General features: G+C 40.1%; 1 protein-coding gene across 8 annotated transcripts in view; it reads right to left on the bottom strand.

The window, feature by feature from the left end:
- ntm (neurotrimin) overlaps positions 1-20,158 on the bottom strand; it is a 527,618-nt gene that overhangs the window by 46,636 nt on the left and 460,824 nt on the right. For all 8 annotated transcript variants that reach the window (XM_062048288.1, XM_062048291.1, XM_062048292.1 and 5 more), the window contains one exon: positions 3,953-4,081. In XM_062048288.1, coding sequence (XP_061904272.1) covers positions 3,953-4,081 — 129 coding nt within the window. The remainder of the gene's footprint in view (positions 1-3,952; positions 4,082-20,158) is intronic.

Genomic DNA, 20,158 nt, shown 5'->3' with positions numbered 1-20,158 from the left:
GTGACCATTATTAACTTAGAGGAGTGGCTCCAAGTATGGAGCTGCATAGTTAGCTGCTAGCTGCTTCTGTCAGCCGAGGGACATACAATTAAATGAAATATCAGCAAGAGGGGATTGGCTTTTTTGATCAGAATTGAAAGGCATTAAAAAGTTAAAGTTAAAGTCCCAACGATAGTCACACACACACTAGGTGTGGTGAAATGATCCTCTGCGTTTGACCCATCCCCATGTTCACCCCCTGGGAGGTTGGGGGAGCAGTGAGCAGCAGCGGGGGCCGCGCTCGGGAACTATTTTGCTGATTTAACCCCCAATTCCAACCCTTGATGCTGAGTGCTAAGCAGGGAGGCAATGGGTAACATTTTTATAGTCTTTGGTATGACTCGGCGGGGGTTTGAACTCACAACCTTCCAGTCTCAGGGCGGACACTCTAACCACAAGGCCACTGAGCAGGTTACTCGGCAATGACTGATCATGTACTTTTTATGAAAATCTGAGTAATTGCTGATCGATCGGCACTTCCCTAAAAAATAATGCGTGATGAAGAAAATCTTCATAATGTGCTACATTTTGTTCAAAAAGCATTTGAGCAGCACACATACTGATGTGTTTCTGTAAAGCCTAAAGCACCGTGGTCTGCTTTGTACATTTGTTAGGTATTCTGCAGCCAACATATATTGAGGCAGATAGGCTCCAACGGAGGATGTTCAATAATAAATGGCGGACTCTTCATTGACTTCCCTTAGCCATCTGGTAAGGGACAGTGAATTACACATTATAGATTGTGTTGTAATTTATAAGTGTAAGAAAGTATTGGCATAAGACACATTGAGGCAGAAATATGCTCTTGCATCACGTGGCTTCAACCCCCTCTGATGGCATCTATGGTTTATAGCTCTTCTGCGGGGGGCAGACGTGTGACCTGCAATACTCTTTCAAAATGCTGAGTGAACAACCACAACTCTCCTATTAGCTTCCTGTTTGTAGTAGATGTAGTAAATAATGGTGAATGAAGCAACATCTGCATTGTTGTTGGAGCTAAAAGTAATCATTTTGAAATAATGGTCACTTTTATGGTATCAGAGGAGAGGACGTCTGGGAAGGTGGGCTATGCAACCCCTGAACAAGTTGAGGCCGGGCGGGAAGGAAAACCTAGGAACGATGTACTAAAAAGCCGACCAGTCACAGTCGCAGGGGTAGGTTCCAGTCGTCGTCAGTCATGCAAGTTAAGTGACGCAAAAGCATATTTCAGCCTTTAACTTGAAGTTAATTTGTGGGGTTGCTGTGTGAGGTTTAGTACCTCCAAGGAGGAAATTTCCCTTTAAGAAAAAAAAAAAAGCTTGCAAAACATGCAGTTTAAAATAATAAAACCTGATATAAATGTTTCAGGAGCAACAGTCATGAGTAAATATTGTTTTCTACCATGTTGAGAATGAATTTCTGTCTTGAATCTTAAAAACTGACAACGACTGCTGAGGAAAGACATACTTTTGCTGCTTTATAACGGAGCTCGGGGTAAAAGCCGTGACAGAATCCTTAACAGTTAGCGAGCTGCATGATAGTGAGTGTGACAACATGTCACAAACTAACACAACAGTAACAATGTATACAAAAATTGCAAAAAGACAATGTAGTGAGAAAAAGCTGAAATGTTGACACTAATAACTAATAATACACTTTTTCATTAAACACAAAGCTGACCCTTGCTTTTGTTCTTAAAAAATATAATGTCTGTTTTAATTTTTAATTTTTAATAACAACATAAAACAATGTAAAAATGATGGAGTCCCTAAAGGGACATGGATGTTTTGCAAGATCTCGCAAAAGTTTTTTTTCCTATGTCAGTGAACCGGAAGTGAAACAGACACAGCGAGGGGGGAGCGGGAGCATGCGGGAGCCTACCCATCATCTGTGCTCTGTTGTGGGACCATAATACGATTTGATGTCTTTATATGTTAGGCCAATATTAAAATAGATATTAATAAACTTCTCCCACGGATGATGGGTAGGCTCCTCCATCGCTGTGTCTGTTTTATTTCCGGTTCACTGACATAGGAAAAAAAACCTATTACAAGATCTCGCAAAACATTTTTTTCCCTCCATGTCCCTTTAGGGGCTCCGTAAAAAATGACCATACTGTGACTTTTTAGTAGTTTGGTGGAAAAAGTTTGGACACCTCAGAGTTATCAGTATCAACTTGTTAGCTTTTTTTCTCATCCATCACACATTTTTACTCTTTTTATTTTAAATATTTACTGTTGTTTTTTTATCCAAAAATATGCTGCAAGCCAACAAAACTCGAGCTGCTATCTGCACTATGGACACCTATGTTTTAGTTAGAGATGTCCGATAATATCGGACTGCCGATATTATCGGCCCATAAATGCTTTAAAATGTAATATCGGAAATTATTGGTATCAGTTTCAAAAAGTACAATTTACGACTTTTTAAAACGCCGCTGTGTACACGGACGTAGGCAGAAGTACAGAGCGCCAATAAACCTTAAAGGCACTGCCTTTGCATGCCGGCCCAGTCACATAATATCTACAGTTTTCACACACACAAGTAAATGCAATTCATACTTGTTCAACAGCCATACAGGTCACACTGAGGGTGGACGTATAAATAACTTTTACACTGTTACAAATATGCGCCACACTGTGAACCCACACCAAAGAAGAATGACAAACTCATTTCAGGAGAACATCCGCACCGTAATACAACATAAACACAACAGAACAAATACCCAGAACCCCTTGCAGCACTAACTCTTCCTGGGCGCTACAATATACACCCTCGCTACCCCCTACCCTCCACTTCAACCCCGCCCACCTCAACCTCCTCATGCTCTCTCAGGGAGAGCATGTCCCAAATTCCAAGCTGCTGTTTTGAGGCTTGTTAAAAAAAAAAATGCACTTTGTGACTTCAATAATAAATATGACAGTGCCATGTTGGCATTTTTTTCCATAACTTGAGTTGATTTAGCCCTGTGATGAGGTGGCGACTTGTCCAGGGTGTACGCCGCCTTCCGCCCGAATGCAGCTGAGATAGGCTCCAGCACCCCCCGCGACCCCAAAAGGGACAAGCGGTAGAAAATGGATGGATGAGTTGATTTATTTTGGAAAACCTTGTTACATTGTTTAATGCATCCAGCGGGGCATCACAACAAAATTAGGCATAATAATGTCTTAATTCCACGACTGTATATATCGGTATCGGTTGATATCGGAATTGGTAATTAAGAGTTGGACAATTTCGGGATATCGGAAATCTGCAAATTAGCCAATATCAGACATCTCTAGTTTTAGTATAATGTTTTTTTGCATGGTCAGATAATCATCAAGTTTAAAAATACTTTTGTCAAAATTGAAAGGACGAATATGTTTAAAAAGACAGATGAAGTACTTTATTGATGCACATTATTTCCAGGCTTTTGTGGGCCACATAAACAAGGTGCCGGGTCAGATCTGGCCCCCGGGCCTTGGGTTTGACGGAAGTGGTTTAACACTTAGCATTGAGGCCACAATTCATTTAATTAACATATTAACGCTACAGACACACAAAACGGCATTTTTCCAATATGGCTTACGAAAATCAATTTTAAACTGTCTAAATTCCCGCATAAAGGTTAGATGTTGGGGATTGTCTTTCACATACATTACCGTGTGAACTCTGAGAGTTATTTAAAATTGTTAAAATATAGTACAGTATATAACAAGGGACCTTTAACACTGATCAGCATTTCCATCACAGTATCAGCATAATGTTTATGGAACATCTCGGACCGGCATAAAACATGATTTATTTGCAGGGTTGCAGCCAATAAATTGTCTAAGATGTAATGCCACGTTGTTCTTAAATATCATATATTTCCAATGATCAAAAGCAGGTGGCAAGGGCGTTCGGCAAATGGCAGCAAAGATGTGTGTTTGCTTAGTGAAAGCAGTGGACTCACAGTTGACAGTGATGTCTACAGTCTGGGTATCTGTGTCAATATTGTTGACAGCTGTGCATTCATACGTCCCTGCTCTCTGTCTGGAGATAGATGGGATTTCCAGGTAATCATCATCTGTTGCCAGGTCCCCTACACACCAGGTGCGAGAGAGAGAGAGAGAGAGAGGAAATGGTCATTCAGAAGTGTGACAAGACAACAGCTGTGGCTCCAAGTATAATCTTTATGCTCGGTGTCCTTGCATGTCCTCTGGGAAAGTAACTGCTGCAGTGACATACAGTATTGATGCCCAGGTATACAAACCTTTTCAAAACAAGAAATACATACTTAGATATACAGATGCACTATATTGCCAAAAGTATTTGGCCACCCATCCAAATGACGAGAATCAGGTGTCCTAATCACTTGGCCTGGCCACAGGTGTATAAAATCAAGTACCAAGGCATGGAGACTGTTTCTACACACATTTGTGAAAGAATGGGCTGCTCTCAGGAGCTCAGTGATTTCCAGCGTGGAACTGTCATAGGTTGCCACCTGTGCAACAAATCCAGTTGTGAAATGTCCTCGCTCCTAAATATTCTGGGTTTGGAAGTTGCCAGGAGAACGGTACATTTTGGACTACATTTTTTTTTCGGGGGGGGGGCAAAAAAAAGTGTCCGTTTTCTCAGTACCTGTATTATGATTTCCCTATCAAATGAATAAGTAAATATTGTTTAAAACAAAAAAAGGACCATATTTTTTCGGACTATAAGTCGCAGTTTTTTTCATAGTTTGCGACTTATACTCAGGAGCGACTTATGTGTGAAATTATTAACACATTACCGTAAAATATCAAATAATATTATTTAGCTCATTCACGTAAGAGACTAGACGCATAATATTTAATGGGATTTAGCGATTAGGAGTGACAGATTGTTTGGTAAACGTATAGCATGTTCTATATGTTATAGTTATTTGAATGACTCTTACCATAATATGTTACGTTAACATACCAGGCACGTTCTCAGTTGGTTATTTATGCGTCATATATTGCAGTGGTCCCCAACCACCGGGGGGTACCAATCGGTCCACGGACCGGTACCGGGCCGCGGCCGCACAAGAAATAAAAAATAAAAATATATTTGTTTAATTAAATCAACATAAAAACACAATATATACATTATATATCAATATAAATCAATACAGTCTGCAGGGATACAGTCCGTAAGCACACATGATTGTATTTCTTTATGACAAAAAAAAAACATAACCCCAAATTTTCAAGCGGTCCGCAAGTACAAAAAGGTTGGGGACCACTGATATAACGTACACTTATTCAGCCTGTTGTTTACTATTCTTTATTTATTTTAAATTGCCTTTCAAATGTCTATTCTTGTTGTTGGGTTTTATCAAATAAATTTCCCCAAGAAATGCGACTTATACTCCAGCGCGACTTATATATGTTTTTTCCCTTCTTTATTATGCATTTTCGGGAGGTGCGACTTTTACTCCGGTGCGACTTATACTCCGAAAAATACGGTAGTGTGTCTGCATTATTACTTATAATAACAATATCGCTGATACTTGGTTAATATGCTGGTCACAAGATGTAAATGGAGTAGTGTGGGCAGTTTTTTTAGAGGGCTTAAAGAGCGCAATAGGGTATTGTCATTAGCTCTGTAGCCACCTCGTACTTGCCACATTTTACGAATTAGACCAAAAAAGATATATATATATATATATATATATATATATATATATATATATATATATATATATATATATATATATATATATATATATATATATATGTGTGTGTGTGCTCTTGTCTTCCATAAGGATTGTGAATGATAGGCAAAATTTCCCCCAAAAAGTGCATTTCACAATTATGGCCAAAATAATTATCGCAATTATTGTTATCAATATTAAAATCAGGGTTATTAATAACAATTGTTCATTATGTTGCACAAGTCGACCATTTGTATCATACATTTTTTCTTCTTCTTTCTTTTCAGACACATAGGCCCACTATCCCAGCACCAGGCTACCACGCAGCACGGCCACATGCCATGTTAGGCACCACGACCTACCGGAACAGGGGATACACTCTCGGATGGCATGGATAAGGCGTCATCATGTACACTAATTTGTAATGAAATAGTCTAAAATGAAATAGTCTGCTAAAAGGGCTAAATAAATGTTACCAATATTCAAAGCAAATATGTGTTTTTGTTTATTGTCAGTATTAAGATTTCATCTTTTTCTCATTACATGATGCCTGTAGCTCTTTCTTTTCCTTTTTCATGGTTTTTTCCGGGGCCATAAACAAACATCCACGTTTCGCGGGTGGCCCGCACGTCATCAATTAGATACCCCTGCTTGACCTAATCATACATTTGATCATTTGCAGTGCGAACTTGTAAATTAACTGAGAAAATACAGAAATATACTGTAAGCGTTCTTTAGCATAACGACTGCACTCACGTAAAAGAGTCCTTCGATGTGCAATTAAATTTGGATTTAAGCATGTGCAGATGCCTCAATTCCAATTGGGAGCACACCTTGCAGGTGTTTGCACCCAACTGAAAAGTGTCTCCAGACTCTATTTAGCACGATGGCTAGATCTCTCATATTTTACTCGGACTCCAGTCATCTTATAAACTCTTAACATATCTTATCTTAATGTAGGCAGAATTTGGAGTTAAATTGCTTTTTTTCCACATAAGACCAAAATTACAAAATCACCATTTCTTCCAGTTCTGAATTTACTATTTGTCAAAGACAAGACACTCTTTAATCAGGGATTTGTACATATGTTTGGGTATGTAAGTTTGAATGAATTCTCAAGTATTGTATCACTTGTGCCACTTTCTGCAGTGCAATGAACACAACTATTCGTGTGAAATATATCTGTGTCTGCCTTAGATGATTTGCTGAAAAGTCAGCTACTCTCAAAAAGACAAATTTCAATAATAAATCACTGTGTAGCCGCTCTTAAAAACACAATTGTTCAAAAGTTCAGGGCTGACAGGAATAATGAGTTGGCAATCGTCTTGGGGGAAGAAACTTGGCCGGACAAAGATTGAATGATAGCGCGTCTTGTGCAAAAAGAGGAATACTGTACTACATTTCAAGGTTTCACATTGCATTCACTACTCTCCAGCAAGATTGAAAAGCAAATCCTAACATTGATGCAGACTATGTCGAAACTAAGGTTGTCAACTCCTTGAAAAATGAATAAGAAACACCTTGTTGTCGGGGCCAAGCCAACATGGGGGTGGATTTATTTTTGCCTTCTTTGTACAAATTATTTTACAATACAGTATTTCATTTGACCTGAATTTAATTAGATGCATGTTTTGGAGTAATAAGGAAGACAAATTGTTCAATATTTTATTTTTGAATACAAAAGTTCTCACAAAAGTAACTACAAAACCTGCTCAGTGGCCTTGTGGTTAGAGTGTCCGCCCAGAGATCGGTAGGTTGTGAGTTCAAACCCCGGCCGAGTCATACCATATAAAAATGGGACTGCTTGGCACTCAGCATCAAGGGTTGGAATTGGGGGTTAAATCACCAAAATGATTCCCGAGCGTGGCCATTGCTGCTGCTCACTGGTCCCCTCACCTCCCAGGGGGTGGAACAAAGTGGATCAATCGGTCAAATGCGGAGGTTAATTTCACCACACCTAGTGGGTGTGTGACTATCAGTGGTACTTTAACTTTATCAGTGGTACTTTAACTTTAAAGGCCTACTGAAACCCACTACTACCGACCACGCAGTCTGATAGTTGATATATCAATGATGAAATCTTAACATTGCAACACATGCCAATACGGCAATTTTAAATTTCCCGCGAAATATTCTGCTGAAAACGTCTCGGTATGATGACGTTTGCGCGTGACGTCACGGATTGTGCGGACATATTGGGACACCATTGTGGCCAGCTATTAAGTCGTCGGTTTTCATCGCAAAATTCCACAGTATTCTGGACGTCTGTGTTGGTGAATCTTTTGTAATTTGTTTAATGAACAATGAAGACAGCAAAGAAGAAAGCTGTAGTGGGATTGGTGTATTAGCAGCGGACTACAGCAACACAACCAGGAGGACTTTGAGTTGGATAGCAGACGCGCTGCCGTGAATATGCAGCTTTGGCTTCCAAACATTTGATCGCTTACCCGTACGTGCGTGCCGCTATGTGCATGTCACGTACGTAACTTTGGGGAAATATATGTGCTGTATGAACTTTACGGAGATGAACGGTACTTTTGGCTGTGGGATTGAGTGTGTTGTGCGGGTGTTTGATTTGTGTTGGTGGGTTGTATGGACGGGAGGGGAGAGGTGTTTGTTATGCGGATTAATTTGTGGCATACTAAATATAAGCCTGGTTGTGTTGTGGCTAATAGAGTATATATATGTCTTGTGTCTATTTACTGTTTTAGTCATTCCCAGCTGAATATCAGGTCCCACCCACCTCTCACAGCATCTCCCCTATCTGAATCGCTTCCACTGCCCTCTAATCCTTCACTCTCACTTTCCTCATCCACAAATTTTTCATCCTCGCTCAAATTAATGGGGGTAATCGTCGCTTTCTCGGTCCGAATCGCTCTCGCTGCTGGTGGCCATGATTGTAAACAATGTGCAGATGTGAGGAGCTCCACAACCTGTGACGTCACGCTACTTCCGGTACAGGCAAGGCTTTTTTATCAGCGACCAAAAGTTGCGAACTTTATCGTAGATGTTCTCTACTAAATCCTTTCAGCAAAAATATGGCAATATCGCGAAATGATCAAGTATGACACATAGAATGGACCTGCTATCCCCGTTTAAATAAGACAATTTCATTTCAGTAGGCCTTTAAAAGCACTTGGAGAGCACACAGATCCACCAAGCTCTAACTCCAGGAGTAAAAAAGTTCTGAATCCAGGTGGTCATCCACATCACCCCCAAAATGTAACCAGTTGTTCCTTATTCCATTTCTGACATCGATCGTTTAATCAAAATGTGCCCATACATTTTTGTACTACTAGCTACTGTCAAGATGTGTGCATTTCTGCATGTAATTTGATAAAGTGTATTCTGTGAATTGCCCACCAGATGATGTCAGGAAAGGACACCAGTTAAAAATATCTTAAATTATGTTTTACTGTTTAAACATTTTAATGTGTTTTAAGTAGGGCTGTCAAACTATAAAAAATGTTAATTGCGATTAATCGCATTTTGTTCATAGTTAACTCAAAATTATTTGCGATTAATCGCAGATAGGTATACTTTTTCACTATTAATAAGTGTACCTTAATAGATCATTTTCAGGAGGGGTGGCTTCATATTGCTGCATGACAATGTTTTGACATTCTATATTAATCAATAAAATGTAATATTTCGCCTGCTAATCATTCTGTAATTGAGGACTCGACCAGAACATGTTATAAAAGAATTAACACAATATTTCAGCCAGCCAGAAAAATCCTGCCCCCGGCCATATTCCTCAACTGATGTACTAGCATTTCTTTAGGTGCAAATATCACAGAATAGCAGTGCAAAACATATTTGACAAAGCATGAACCTAATGTAAGACATTTTTATTTTGTTAATGTCAGGGTTTCCCCTAAATTGCCAAAATACCTGTAGAGGTGAGGGCGTGGTTGATATGACATCATTACTTGATTTGCTATTATGCATATATTCTTTAAAAAGGCAAACAAAATGTGGATATACATTTAAAACACATATTTTATTATTAAGTATAGTATTAACATATATATTTTTTCTAACATAATATCATCGTTTTGTTCTATTTTTAAATTGTTGCTGCTGATTGTACAATGTACTTTGAGAATTTTTTTATATTTTTTTTAGAGATTTCTCCATTCCTTTTAGTCACTGTAGTAAAAATGATTGGCAAAAATTCTAGCATCTATTTCTGGTGTTATTAGCGACTGTACTCGTGTTTGGAGACTTTGTTTAGATTCTGTCTGTGACGAAAAGTGAGCAGCAAAGAGCCTGACGTCAATCCAATCCAATCCACTTCATTTGTATAGCACATTTAAACAACAGAAACGTTTCCAAAGTGCTGCGTCACACTTGCTTGGCATTGCTTGGAGCCTTTCTCTCTTTAAAAACCGCCAGTGTCATCTTAAATTGGGACGATAGCTGTTTGCGGGTATATTTCGAATATATTAAAGTACATCCACAGAACGAACACGCTGCTTCCGCTCCAGACAACCCCGTGCGTATAGCTTACGTCATCAGAACATCGGTTTCGGGAGCACCAAATTTTCGGTGCATCATTAGTCTATAGTGCGCATATAATATATATAGTCATTCATTCTGTAACTTCCTGCTGGTGTTAATGTGTATGTTAGTGTGTTATGGTGCTCATTTTTCCCATGGTCTATGAACACACCGTGTCGGCAGGGAATGAACAAGTGTTGTGTGTCTAGGAGTGTAGCACGGAGGCAGACGTGTGTGCACGGAGGAAATACTTGCTGAAATTGGGCTTATTATCATAAAATTGGTCATAAAAACTAAAAATAGCGTCAGACTTTGCTTGTTTTCTCTTGGACACTACAATACTTTATATTACTTTATTTGGTTAGGCTCATATGAAGCCTGTACATTAAGGAGAAATCCTAAAGGTAGTTAAACTGGATGTATGGCGCAGCGCTTTTATTTTGAAGTGTGTGATTGGTTTGAGAAAGTGTCTTGACATGTTTTGATGTCGGATCAACTGTTTGCAATAAACAAATCTCCCTTCGACATCCTGCCGCACCGTCTTTCCTTTCTGTTGCATTTTTATGTCATCTGACTTACTGAATCAGTCACAGTTACAATCTAAATGCTATGTTATCACTGTCCCTTAAAGGCCTACTGAAATGAGATTTTCTTATTTAAACGGGGATAGCAGATCCATTCTATGTGTCATACTTGATCATTTCACAATATTGCCATATTTTTGCTGAAAGGATTTAGTAGAGAACATCGACGATAAAGTTCGCAACTTTTGGTCGCTGATAAAAAAAGCCTTGCCTGTACCAGAAGTAGCGCGACGTCACAGGTTGAAGAGCACCTCACATCTGCACATTGTTTACACCAGCAGCGAGAGCGATTCGGACCAAGAAAGCGACGATTACCCCATTAATTTGAGCGAGGATGAAAGATTTGTGGATGAAGAAAGTGAGAGTGAAGGATTAGAGTGCAGTGCAGGACGCCAGGGTGTATCTTTTTTCGCTCTGACCGTAACTTAGGTACAAGGGCTCATTGGATTCCACACTTTCTCCTTTTTCTATTGTGGATCACGGATTTGTATTTTAAACCACCTCGGATACTATATCCTCTTGAAAATGAGAGTCGAGGACGCGAAATGGACATTCACAGTGACTTTTATCTCCACGACAATACATCGGTGAAGCAATTTAGCTTCAGAGCTAACGTGATAGCATCGTGCTTAAGTGCGGATAGAAACAGAAGAAATAAGGCCCTGACTGGAAGGATAGACCAAAAATCAACAATACTATTATTACTTCTACTTTCAGGAGACACCGAACCAAACCCTGGACCTGTAACCACACGGTTAATGCTGTCCAGCCTGGCGAAGCCTAGCAATGCTGTGGCTAATGACGCCATTGAAGCTAACTTAGCTACGGGACCTCGACAGAGCTATGCTAAAAACATTAGCTCTCCACCCGCCCTCATCTGCTCATCACCACCCGTGCTCACCTGCGTTCCAGCTATCGAGGACGCGACAAAGGACTTCACCCGATCATCGGTGCGGTCGGCGGCTAGCGTCAGATAGCGCGTCTGCTATCCGACTCAAAGTCCTCCTGGTTGTGTTGCTGTAGCCAGCCGCTAATACACCGATCCCACCTACAGCTTTCTTCTTTGCTGTCTTCATTGTCCATTAAACAAATTGCAAAAGATGTCCAGAATACTGTGGAATTATGTGGTGAAAACAGACGACTCAAGCCGGCCACCGTGCTATTCCAAAATGTCTGCTTCAACCCGTGACGTCACGCGCAAACGTCATCATACCGAGACGTTTTCAGCCGGATATTTCCCGGGAAATTTGAAATTGCACTTTATAAGTTAACCCGGCCATATTGGCATGTGTTGCAACATAAGACTGTGTGGTCGGTAGTAGTGGGTTTCAGTAGGCCTTTAACCGTTATCTAAACACAGAAGTGAAGCACCACCCACCTCTAGAATGACGCGTGCAGCAGGTGTTTGCTGCAGGGATGTTGCCTCTCCTCACGGTAAAAAAATAGTCTTTCTTGTCGGGAGAACAACTTGCCATGGTTTTGAACCTGATATTTCCATAAGGTAGACTTTACCTTATCCATTTCTGCTCACTTGTGGCTCAATGGTAGCAAGTGAACTGCAGCCAAGTTCCCCCGCTACGACACGGCTCGAGGGTCAAAAAGGACGTGTTCCCGTTAATCGGCCATTAAAAAAATGATTGCCGTAATTGGAATTCATAGTTAACGCCCTAGTTTGAAACTTATTTTTTGGAACATGATGATACGAAAAAGATGTCAAATGAATGTCAAATGTTACCAGAATATTTGTATGTAAAGTAGGAAAACAAGATAATGTTCTAAGATAATTTCAAGATGAAAATGTATGTTTTAAGGCTTTTAAAAGAGAGCGAAAAGGATGTCCACTCAGTTTGAGTTCATCATCATATCTTATCGGATCAGACAGAGAGCCAAGTCTTAGCCAACGGTGTGGCTTTTTTCAGGTCGTTGTTTGTGACGTGGACCTGGTTTAAAGGGCATTGCTCCTTGATGTGATGAAAGTCTTGTTGAGCTTCACCACAGTCGCACCGGCTGTCAGTTTTTAGGCCCCACCTTGTTTGTTGGCTTCTTGCTAATTATTAGCGGAGTCCAAACCACCACATAGCGTAATCTAATGCAAGTGAAATTACTGAATTTTGTAACAAATGACTACAATTTGTGTTTTATGTTTAACAATGAGTGTTTTGACTGGTACATGGCTTATCTGTGTGGTTTTAGCCATAGTATTGTTTTTAGTATTTTAATGATTTGTATTTGTCTTAAACCACAGACCAATAGTGGCAACCATAAAGAATGAAGCATTTAATACAATGTCAATAAAGCTTTCTTTTCTATTCTAACCCAATTGTAGATTATGGCAGGCTATATGTAATACATACAAATGTTGTTTGAGTGCCTAGTATGTTTAAAATAATTTAATTTGTATTTTAATCTTATAAAATTGTTCTTCAAGTGCAATAAGAAATGTATCGTGGAATTTTCTGTTAAAATAAAGTAATTTCTTGTGGTACGGTTTATATTGAATAGGCATCGAAATATATACCGGGTACCGGTGAAAAATGTAATCAATTGTTCCTAATCCCATTTTGGACAGTTCCTGATAGTTTGATGAAAATACACCTTTAACTTTTGAGGTATCTATAGCAAGATGAAGAGAATGGAGTGAACCATCATGTCTGTCATCCACTCTCTTGGTCTCTGCTGGACCGCCAGGATACACAAACACTGACGGCCTTGAACCGTACATGTAATATATAACATACTAGAAATTATACAGTTCAGGCCCAAAATCCAATCAATTGTTCCTTATCCCATTTCAGACATGTTTTTAAAGTTCCATGAACATTAATTAATGTTTTTTTTTTATTTTTGGGTTATGTTGCTGACTAACAAATAAACCCCAAGGATTACATTACCTCCAAGCGGAGACAACAACTCTCTTATGGCATTTTGCCTTTAGGGGTCTCCCCTGAGAGACAATTGCATTATGAGTAGCTTAACATTAACTCTGGTTAAAGTTAAGTTACAAGTTAAAATTCCAACAATAGTCTCTCACACACACTAGGTGTGGTGAAATTATCCTCTGCATTTGACTCATCCCCATGTTCACCCCATGGGAGGTGAGGGGAGCAGTGAGCAGCAGCGGTGACCGCAAATCATTTGGTGATTTAACCTCCAATTCCAACCCTTGATTCTGAGTGCCAAGCAGGGAGGTAATGGGTCCCATTTTTATAGTCTTTGGTATGACTCCGCCGGGGTTTGAACTCACAACCTTCCACTGAGCAAGTTACTCTTGCAAACGCAACCCTGACTCTGACGAGCTCTCTCTGCCACAAAAGGTATGCCATTGAACAACCAGGGATCAACAGAAATGTCCGTACTAATATATTATCTTATTGGTGACAAAGCAGAATAGGGCTGGAAAGATGTTTCAGTTAATTAATTCAGTTTGAAAAGATCAAGCATTCACTAAAAGGGTTCTGGGATACATTATTCTCCATCTGGTGTTGACATACTTGAACGTATTGGAAACTGCGCCTACTTAATAATAATGATTCATAATTTCCAGCTATTTTGGTCCATCTAATTCAGAGTCAGGCCTGTATAGTTTCACAGTAAGCTCTGTTTTTTGAGGTTGGGCTAAGTTTTACTTTAGAAGCGGGTTGGGAAGGGTGTTTATTTCTCTTTTTGTGTCAATTGCTATGTGTGTGTAGTATAAGAAATTATATACACTTTTTTCTGAGGACGTTTAATGCATTCTAAATAATAAATACATTTGATGGAGCCAATGCGGGCCGTTCAATTCTGCCTATAGTGCCCCTAAAAAGCATCCAAACACCTCCATTAGGGTTGTATATACATTGTGTAAGTATATATGTTATGTAGTAACAGGCACATTTATAATAACATTTAATATTGACGTATTTCGATAATTTTAAGCATACACAACGCATTAATTTAAAAAATGCATCACGACCTTTGCTTTTTTTTCTTCATCAATGATTTTTGCTCACTGCAGACTTTATGAGAGCCAACAAACATAATAAAACATCACTTACTGTACACGATCTACTGTCATTAGGATGCCGACTGCTGGGATGTTCATATATTCCATTTTAGGTGAAAATTGTCTCATAATCCTCGCGAAGAAACGGGGTGGGGGGTAGGGGGGAGTAAGCGTCTTTTTAATAATAATAATAATGGATGAGTTTTATATAGCGCTTCTCTGGACACTCAATGCGCTTCACAGAGAAGTGTCATTCTGGCCATTTGCCGGTCCTCAATGGCTGTCAATGTGTACCAACTTGTCGGATTATATTCTCGGGCCATCTACTTTCCAGGTGAGATGCATGATTTATGATCTACAATAAACTTACAGGGAGCAAGGAAGCAAGGAAATAGCAGACAACTCGATGATGTAAATATAGGGACACACGGAAGTGATTAAATCGCCGATATAAATAGTTTGTTTGCGTTAGCACTAATAATAACAACATCTCTAACACTTGGTTCATATTTAAGTCACAAAATGTAAATGGAGTACTGTTGGCATTTTTGAATGGTTATTTATTGGATTTTATGGGCGAAATAGTGGCGCTTTTATTTACGTTTATTTAATATTCAGGTGTGTATAGTTTCACAGTAAGCTCTGTTTTTTGAGGTTGGGCTAAGTTTTACTTTATAAGCGGGCTGGGAAGGGTGTTTATCTCTCTATATTTTTAAATTGCTATATGTGTGTTGTATATGAAATTATATACACTTTTTTCTGTGGACGTTTTTCTTATACTGTGTTTTTTATATCAGTGCTATAAAAAAAAAAAAAAAAAATTAAAAAAAAAAAAAAAAAAAAAAAATATATATATATATATATATATATATATATATATATATATATATATATATATATATATGAGAAGAAGAACAGATAGGATGTGACTCTTACACCGTGCTTCCAATGCTACAGCTTTGCAAGGTAAATTCTATGTTCCACCGATTATCAGCCTTGGGCATACGGAATTTTTTTATGTCCCAGGCAGCCTTTGATGGATCATCCTCTTTGAAGGAAACAACCATAAAAGGGTGAGTTAAGCTACGAATCGTAGAAATACACTACCTCTGGGTTTTACATATTATCACACTGCACAGAAGAAGCTGGATCTCTATAGAGGTTTGCCGATGAAGATGATGTGTTGTGACATTAGTTTAGATTGTTATCATCCACAGCACGGATAGATCAGTATACAAAGGAGAAACAGATTGGCTAATTTCTTTGAATGTGTCTGTTGGACAGTATTTTGTGATATGTTTAGTAAAACAAGTTGCTCGAGCTTGGCATGTCAGATTCAGTTGGCAGGTGTTGGGCTTGGATTTTCAGAAACAAATTGAAGCAAAAGAATAAAAAAAAATGTTGATAGCTAGCATGGGGACAGAATACATAATTTTTGGGGGGATGTATTAAATAATTTGGCTGCATCACACAAGCCTCCAGTGAGTTGGAAGCAGTGCCTAGATCAATAAACAGGGTGCCTGTTCAACCCAGTAGATGAAGCTCACAAAAACAAGGATGGACCACGCTGATTGAGGAGAGATGCTTCTGACAGGAATGAAGAGAAAAACAGAAAACAAGTGAAGATAACCGCAACAAAAATTATCAGGAAATGTGATAAAGCATACATAATTGGGGTGTAACTGAGTTTTTGGACCAAAGCTTCAGTTAATTTTCGGTACGTTTTTTGTGTTTAAGGAGAATAACTTAATTTTCCAATCAAAAATGTCTCTTTATTTTGCTTGTCAGCAAAAACTGTATTTAAAGTATCACCGGTGTACTGGATACTATACCACTTTTCTAAAGTTAACAATAACTAAACAACACTTTCCAATGTTAAATTTCCTCTTATTCCTTGACTACTTGTATACACGGTGGTGTGCCGTCAGGGCCAGCAAGGCCTTCTCTGCTGGCCTAACATAACCAGAAATCATGATCATAATTAAAGATAAAAGTATTTTTTGATTTACTTTCCCTAAATATCTAAAATGATTAATATTCTCTTCATGTCATATTACGCTCCTTCCAGTGCTGTTGTTTTTAGGTTATAGAGTTTGAATCCAATCAGAATTCAGCTAGCTTATGTTGCCATGCTGTACCAAATCTGCCGGAGGCCTTCAGAATCAACAATGCGGGCGTCTGTGCACTGTAAGCGATCGGGGACATACAGTTGATAGACAGTTGCGATAGCCAATCAGATCACAAGTTGTTGTCAGTAAAGCCTTCTAGCTGGCCTAAGGAAGATATATATTGTGATGTTATGAGCTAGGTAACACTAGATCTCCATTACCCAGCATGCCACAGTAGTGAAGAGCATGCGCAGTAGCCCCGTTTAGGTTGTTGAATGTAGACATGCCGGCAGCTTGATGTTATCGATGAGCACGCTGAGGAGTAAACTTTAAGAACTCAGCCAACACGCCTCGTCTGCATCTTTTATGATTAGACAAGACAACACATGTATTTGCAAGGCCATTTTCAAGAAGGATATTTAAAGAGAAACTACATCTTGTGAGACGATGTCAGCCAACCCCGGAAGCTAGCTCAGCTGTCCCGGCGATGAAATGTGAGTTCAGATATTGTGTTTCTTTATTTGTCACGTTTAATATGTTTTTTTGCAATTTTAATTTTGACAGTACCACATAAGATATGTTTTAATTGCTGATGCGGGTTTATTGATTTTTAAATGCGCCGGAAAATAACCTGTTTTGTACAATACCCAGTAATGCGTAAATGTGTTTCTGTATAGTATTTCTCCAGCAATGGTCATGTGGTGACATCAATTATGGTATTTAGAGAGGTAATCATTGAAGTCGGACATCACTGAAGGCCTAGGTGGGAAACGCACGTCCCGCCACTGTGTATACACCAATACTTATCACACGTGATTTGGCAGCGGGACGCACCATACCACCTTAATGGCAAGCAGTGACCCAAATGTCGGACATTTACTACCTCAAATAATTTATATTTAATGTAAATACATTAAAGTGCAGTTCTGATTTGAGGTAATGCAAAATAACAATGTGTCCCATCATAAAACAAGTTCAATGATCTTTCCAGAAAGTTTGTATCCACAAATTGTGGATAACAACTTATTTTGTGAGAAAATTGTCACGGCCAGGGCGCATTGGAATGCGCCCTCATCCTTGCGCTCTTTTTGTCGCACCTCGGGACACGCCCACGGCCGCAGCGCACATCCAGGGACGCGCCGTGCACATCTCCGCCCTGCAGCAGCCTCCAGCTGCAATCATTTACCGGCAATCAGCACACCTGCCTGTAATGAAGGAGGTGCCTTCATAAGCCTGGACAACTTGGCATGCCGGCGCCGGAATATAATCTTCTGTTGGCGTACAGTAAGCGATCATCCTGCTTGATGCAATCCTGCTCTCTCTGTCTTTCCGTCGCCTTGAAAGTGAGCTGTGCGTCTCACTTTTCCCCGGATCTCCCTCTGGACTCTGACTGCCTCCCTCGATCCTTGACTTCCCTGGCTTTGGACTCTGACCTGTAGACTTCTCTCTCCCCTGGACTTCCTTGTATCTCGTTCAACATTTACGGTAACACTCAACAGCTAATCTACAACACACAGCCTTACACCATACACACTCTTGGATTTTGTCACACTTCATTTCCTTAGTTAGTATATTATTATTGTTTTATGATTATATATATAGCCTATTTATATATATAATAAATCCTTTAACATTACTTCCCTCTAGAGTCTGTTGCCGTCACCTTCCCCTGTTAAACCATAACAAAAATACAAATTCAAAAGTCTCGGTTAAGGTTTTCAGTGCATGATATATCTGAGTTGAATCAGACAAAACACATAAAACGTATGATTAAAAATGATTTAAGTATAAATAAAAAAACACATTTCTTCAATAGGTAAATTTTATCTACCAGTCTGGACCAACAGTTCCGTCACATAGTTTGACCTGCAAGTCCACATTGTGGGCGGGATTTATTAAAGCAAAAAGGTATACTGCAGTGGAGTGGTGACAGCTGTCTCTCGCCAGGACCATTCAACAGATTTGACTTAAGCATGTGCTTCTTTAAATTGCTGTCTTTCAAATATTCTACTAATGCTGGCAATAAATCTAGATTTTTTTCATCTTTACCATGTGAGGGGGTAAAGTGGGATAAGTTGGGAGAGGCACAACTATACTTGAAAGCCGCAGTGAGAGCTTTTTGGTACCAGCACAAGTGCACACACACACATGCACATGCATGCGCACAAAATGTAAAATGAATGACAAAAGCTAAAACCTATTGTCCATAAGGGCAGATTGTTCCATGCAGGGCGGACCTGCATTTTACAGCGTACCATTGCATCCCTAATACATAGCCCTTGGGGTTTACTATGAATACAGTAAGAAATGAGGAAAGAGTGTTTTAGGCCTAAAACCTGTCAGTGGACAATATGAAACCAAATAAATTAAGAAGGTATTTAGAGACCTCCATACCAGTTATGTCAATAAACCACTACCTTTTTGTAAAATGAACACAAACAAAGGACCCAGTTTTCCCTCGCCCGGACGCGGGTCACCGGGGCCCCCCTTTGGAGCCAGGACCGGAGGTGGGGCACGATGGCGAGTGCCTGTTGGCCGGACCTGTCCCCATGGGGCCCGGCCGGGCACAGCCCGAAGAGGCAACGTGGGTCCCCCCTCCATTGTGCTCACCACCCAGAGCAGGGGCAATAGAGGTAGGGTGCAGTGTGAGCTAGGCAGCAGCTGAAAGCAGAGCACTTGGCGGTCCGATCCTCGGCTACATAAGATAGCTCTTGGGACGTGGAACGTCACCTCGCTGGGGTGGGGGGGGAGCCTAAGCTAGTGCGTGAGGTGGCGAAGTTTTGGCTAGAAATAGTCGGACTCACTTCGAGGGCTCTGGAACCAGTTCTCTTGAGAGGTGCTGGACTTTCTTCCACTCTGGCGTTGCCAGCAGTGAGAGGCGACGGACTGGGGTGGCAATTTTTGTTGCCCCCCGGCTCGAAGCCTGCACGTTGGAGTTCAACCCAGTGGACGAGAGGGTAGCTTCCCTCCGCCTTCGGTTGGGGGAACTGGTGCTGACTGTTGTTTGCGCTTACACGCCAAACGGCAGCTCAGAGTACACACCCTTTTTGGATTCACTCGAGGGAGTACTGGAGAGTGCTCCACCGGGCGATTCCCTCGTTCTACTGGGGGACTTCAACGCTCATGTTGGCAACGACAGTGAAACATGAAAACAAAGTTTCGTTGTACTTGTGCAATGACAATAAAGACCTCTCTGATCTGATCTGATCTGAAACCTGGAGAGGTGTGAATGGGAAGAATGGCCGCCCGGATGTGTGGTGTTTTGTTATTGGACTTTTGTGCTCGTCACAGATTGTCAATAACAAACACCATGTTCAAACATAAG

The sequence above is a fragment of the Entelurus aequoreus genome, linkage group LG05, assembly GCF_033978785.1.
Source record: "Entelurus aequoreus isolate RoL-2023_Sb linkage group LG05, RoL_Eaeq_v1.1, whole genome shotgun sequence".
NCBI classification, from domain to species: domain Eukaryota; kingdom Metazoa; phylum Chordata; class Actinopteri; order Syngnathiformes; family Syngnathidae; genus Entelurus; species Entelurus aequoreus.
Note: the sequence above shows the minus strand (reverse complement) of the source record. Positions and strands in the feature narration are given on the sequence as shown.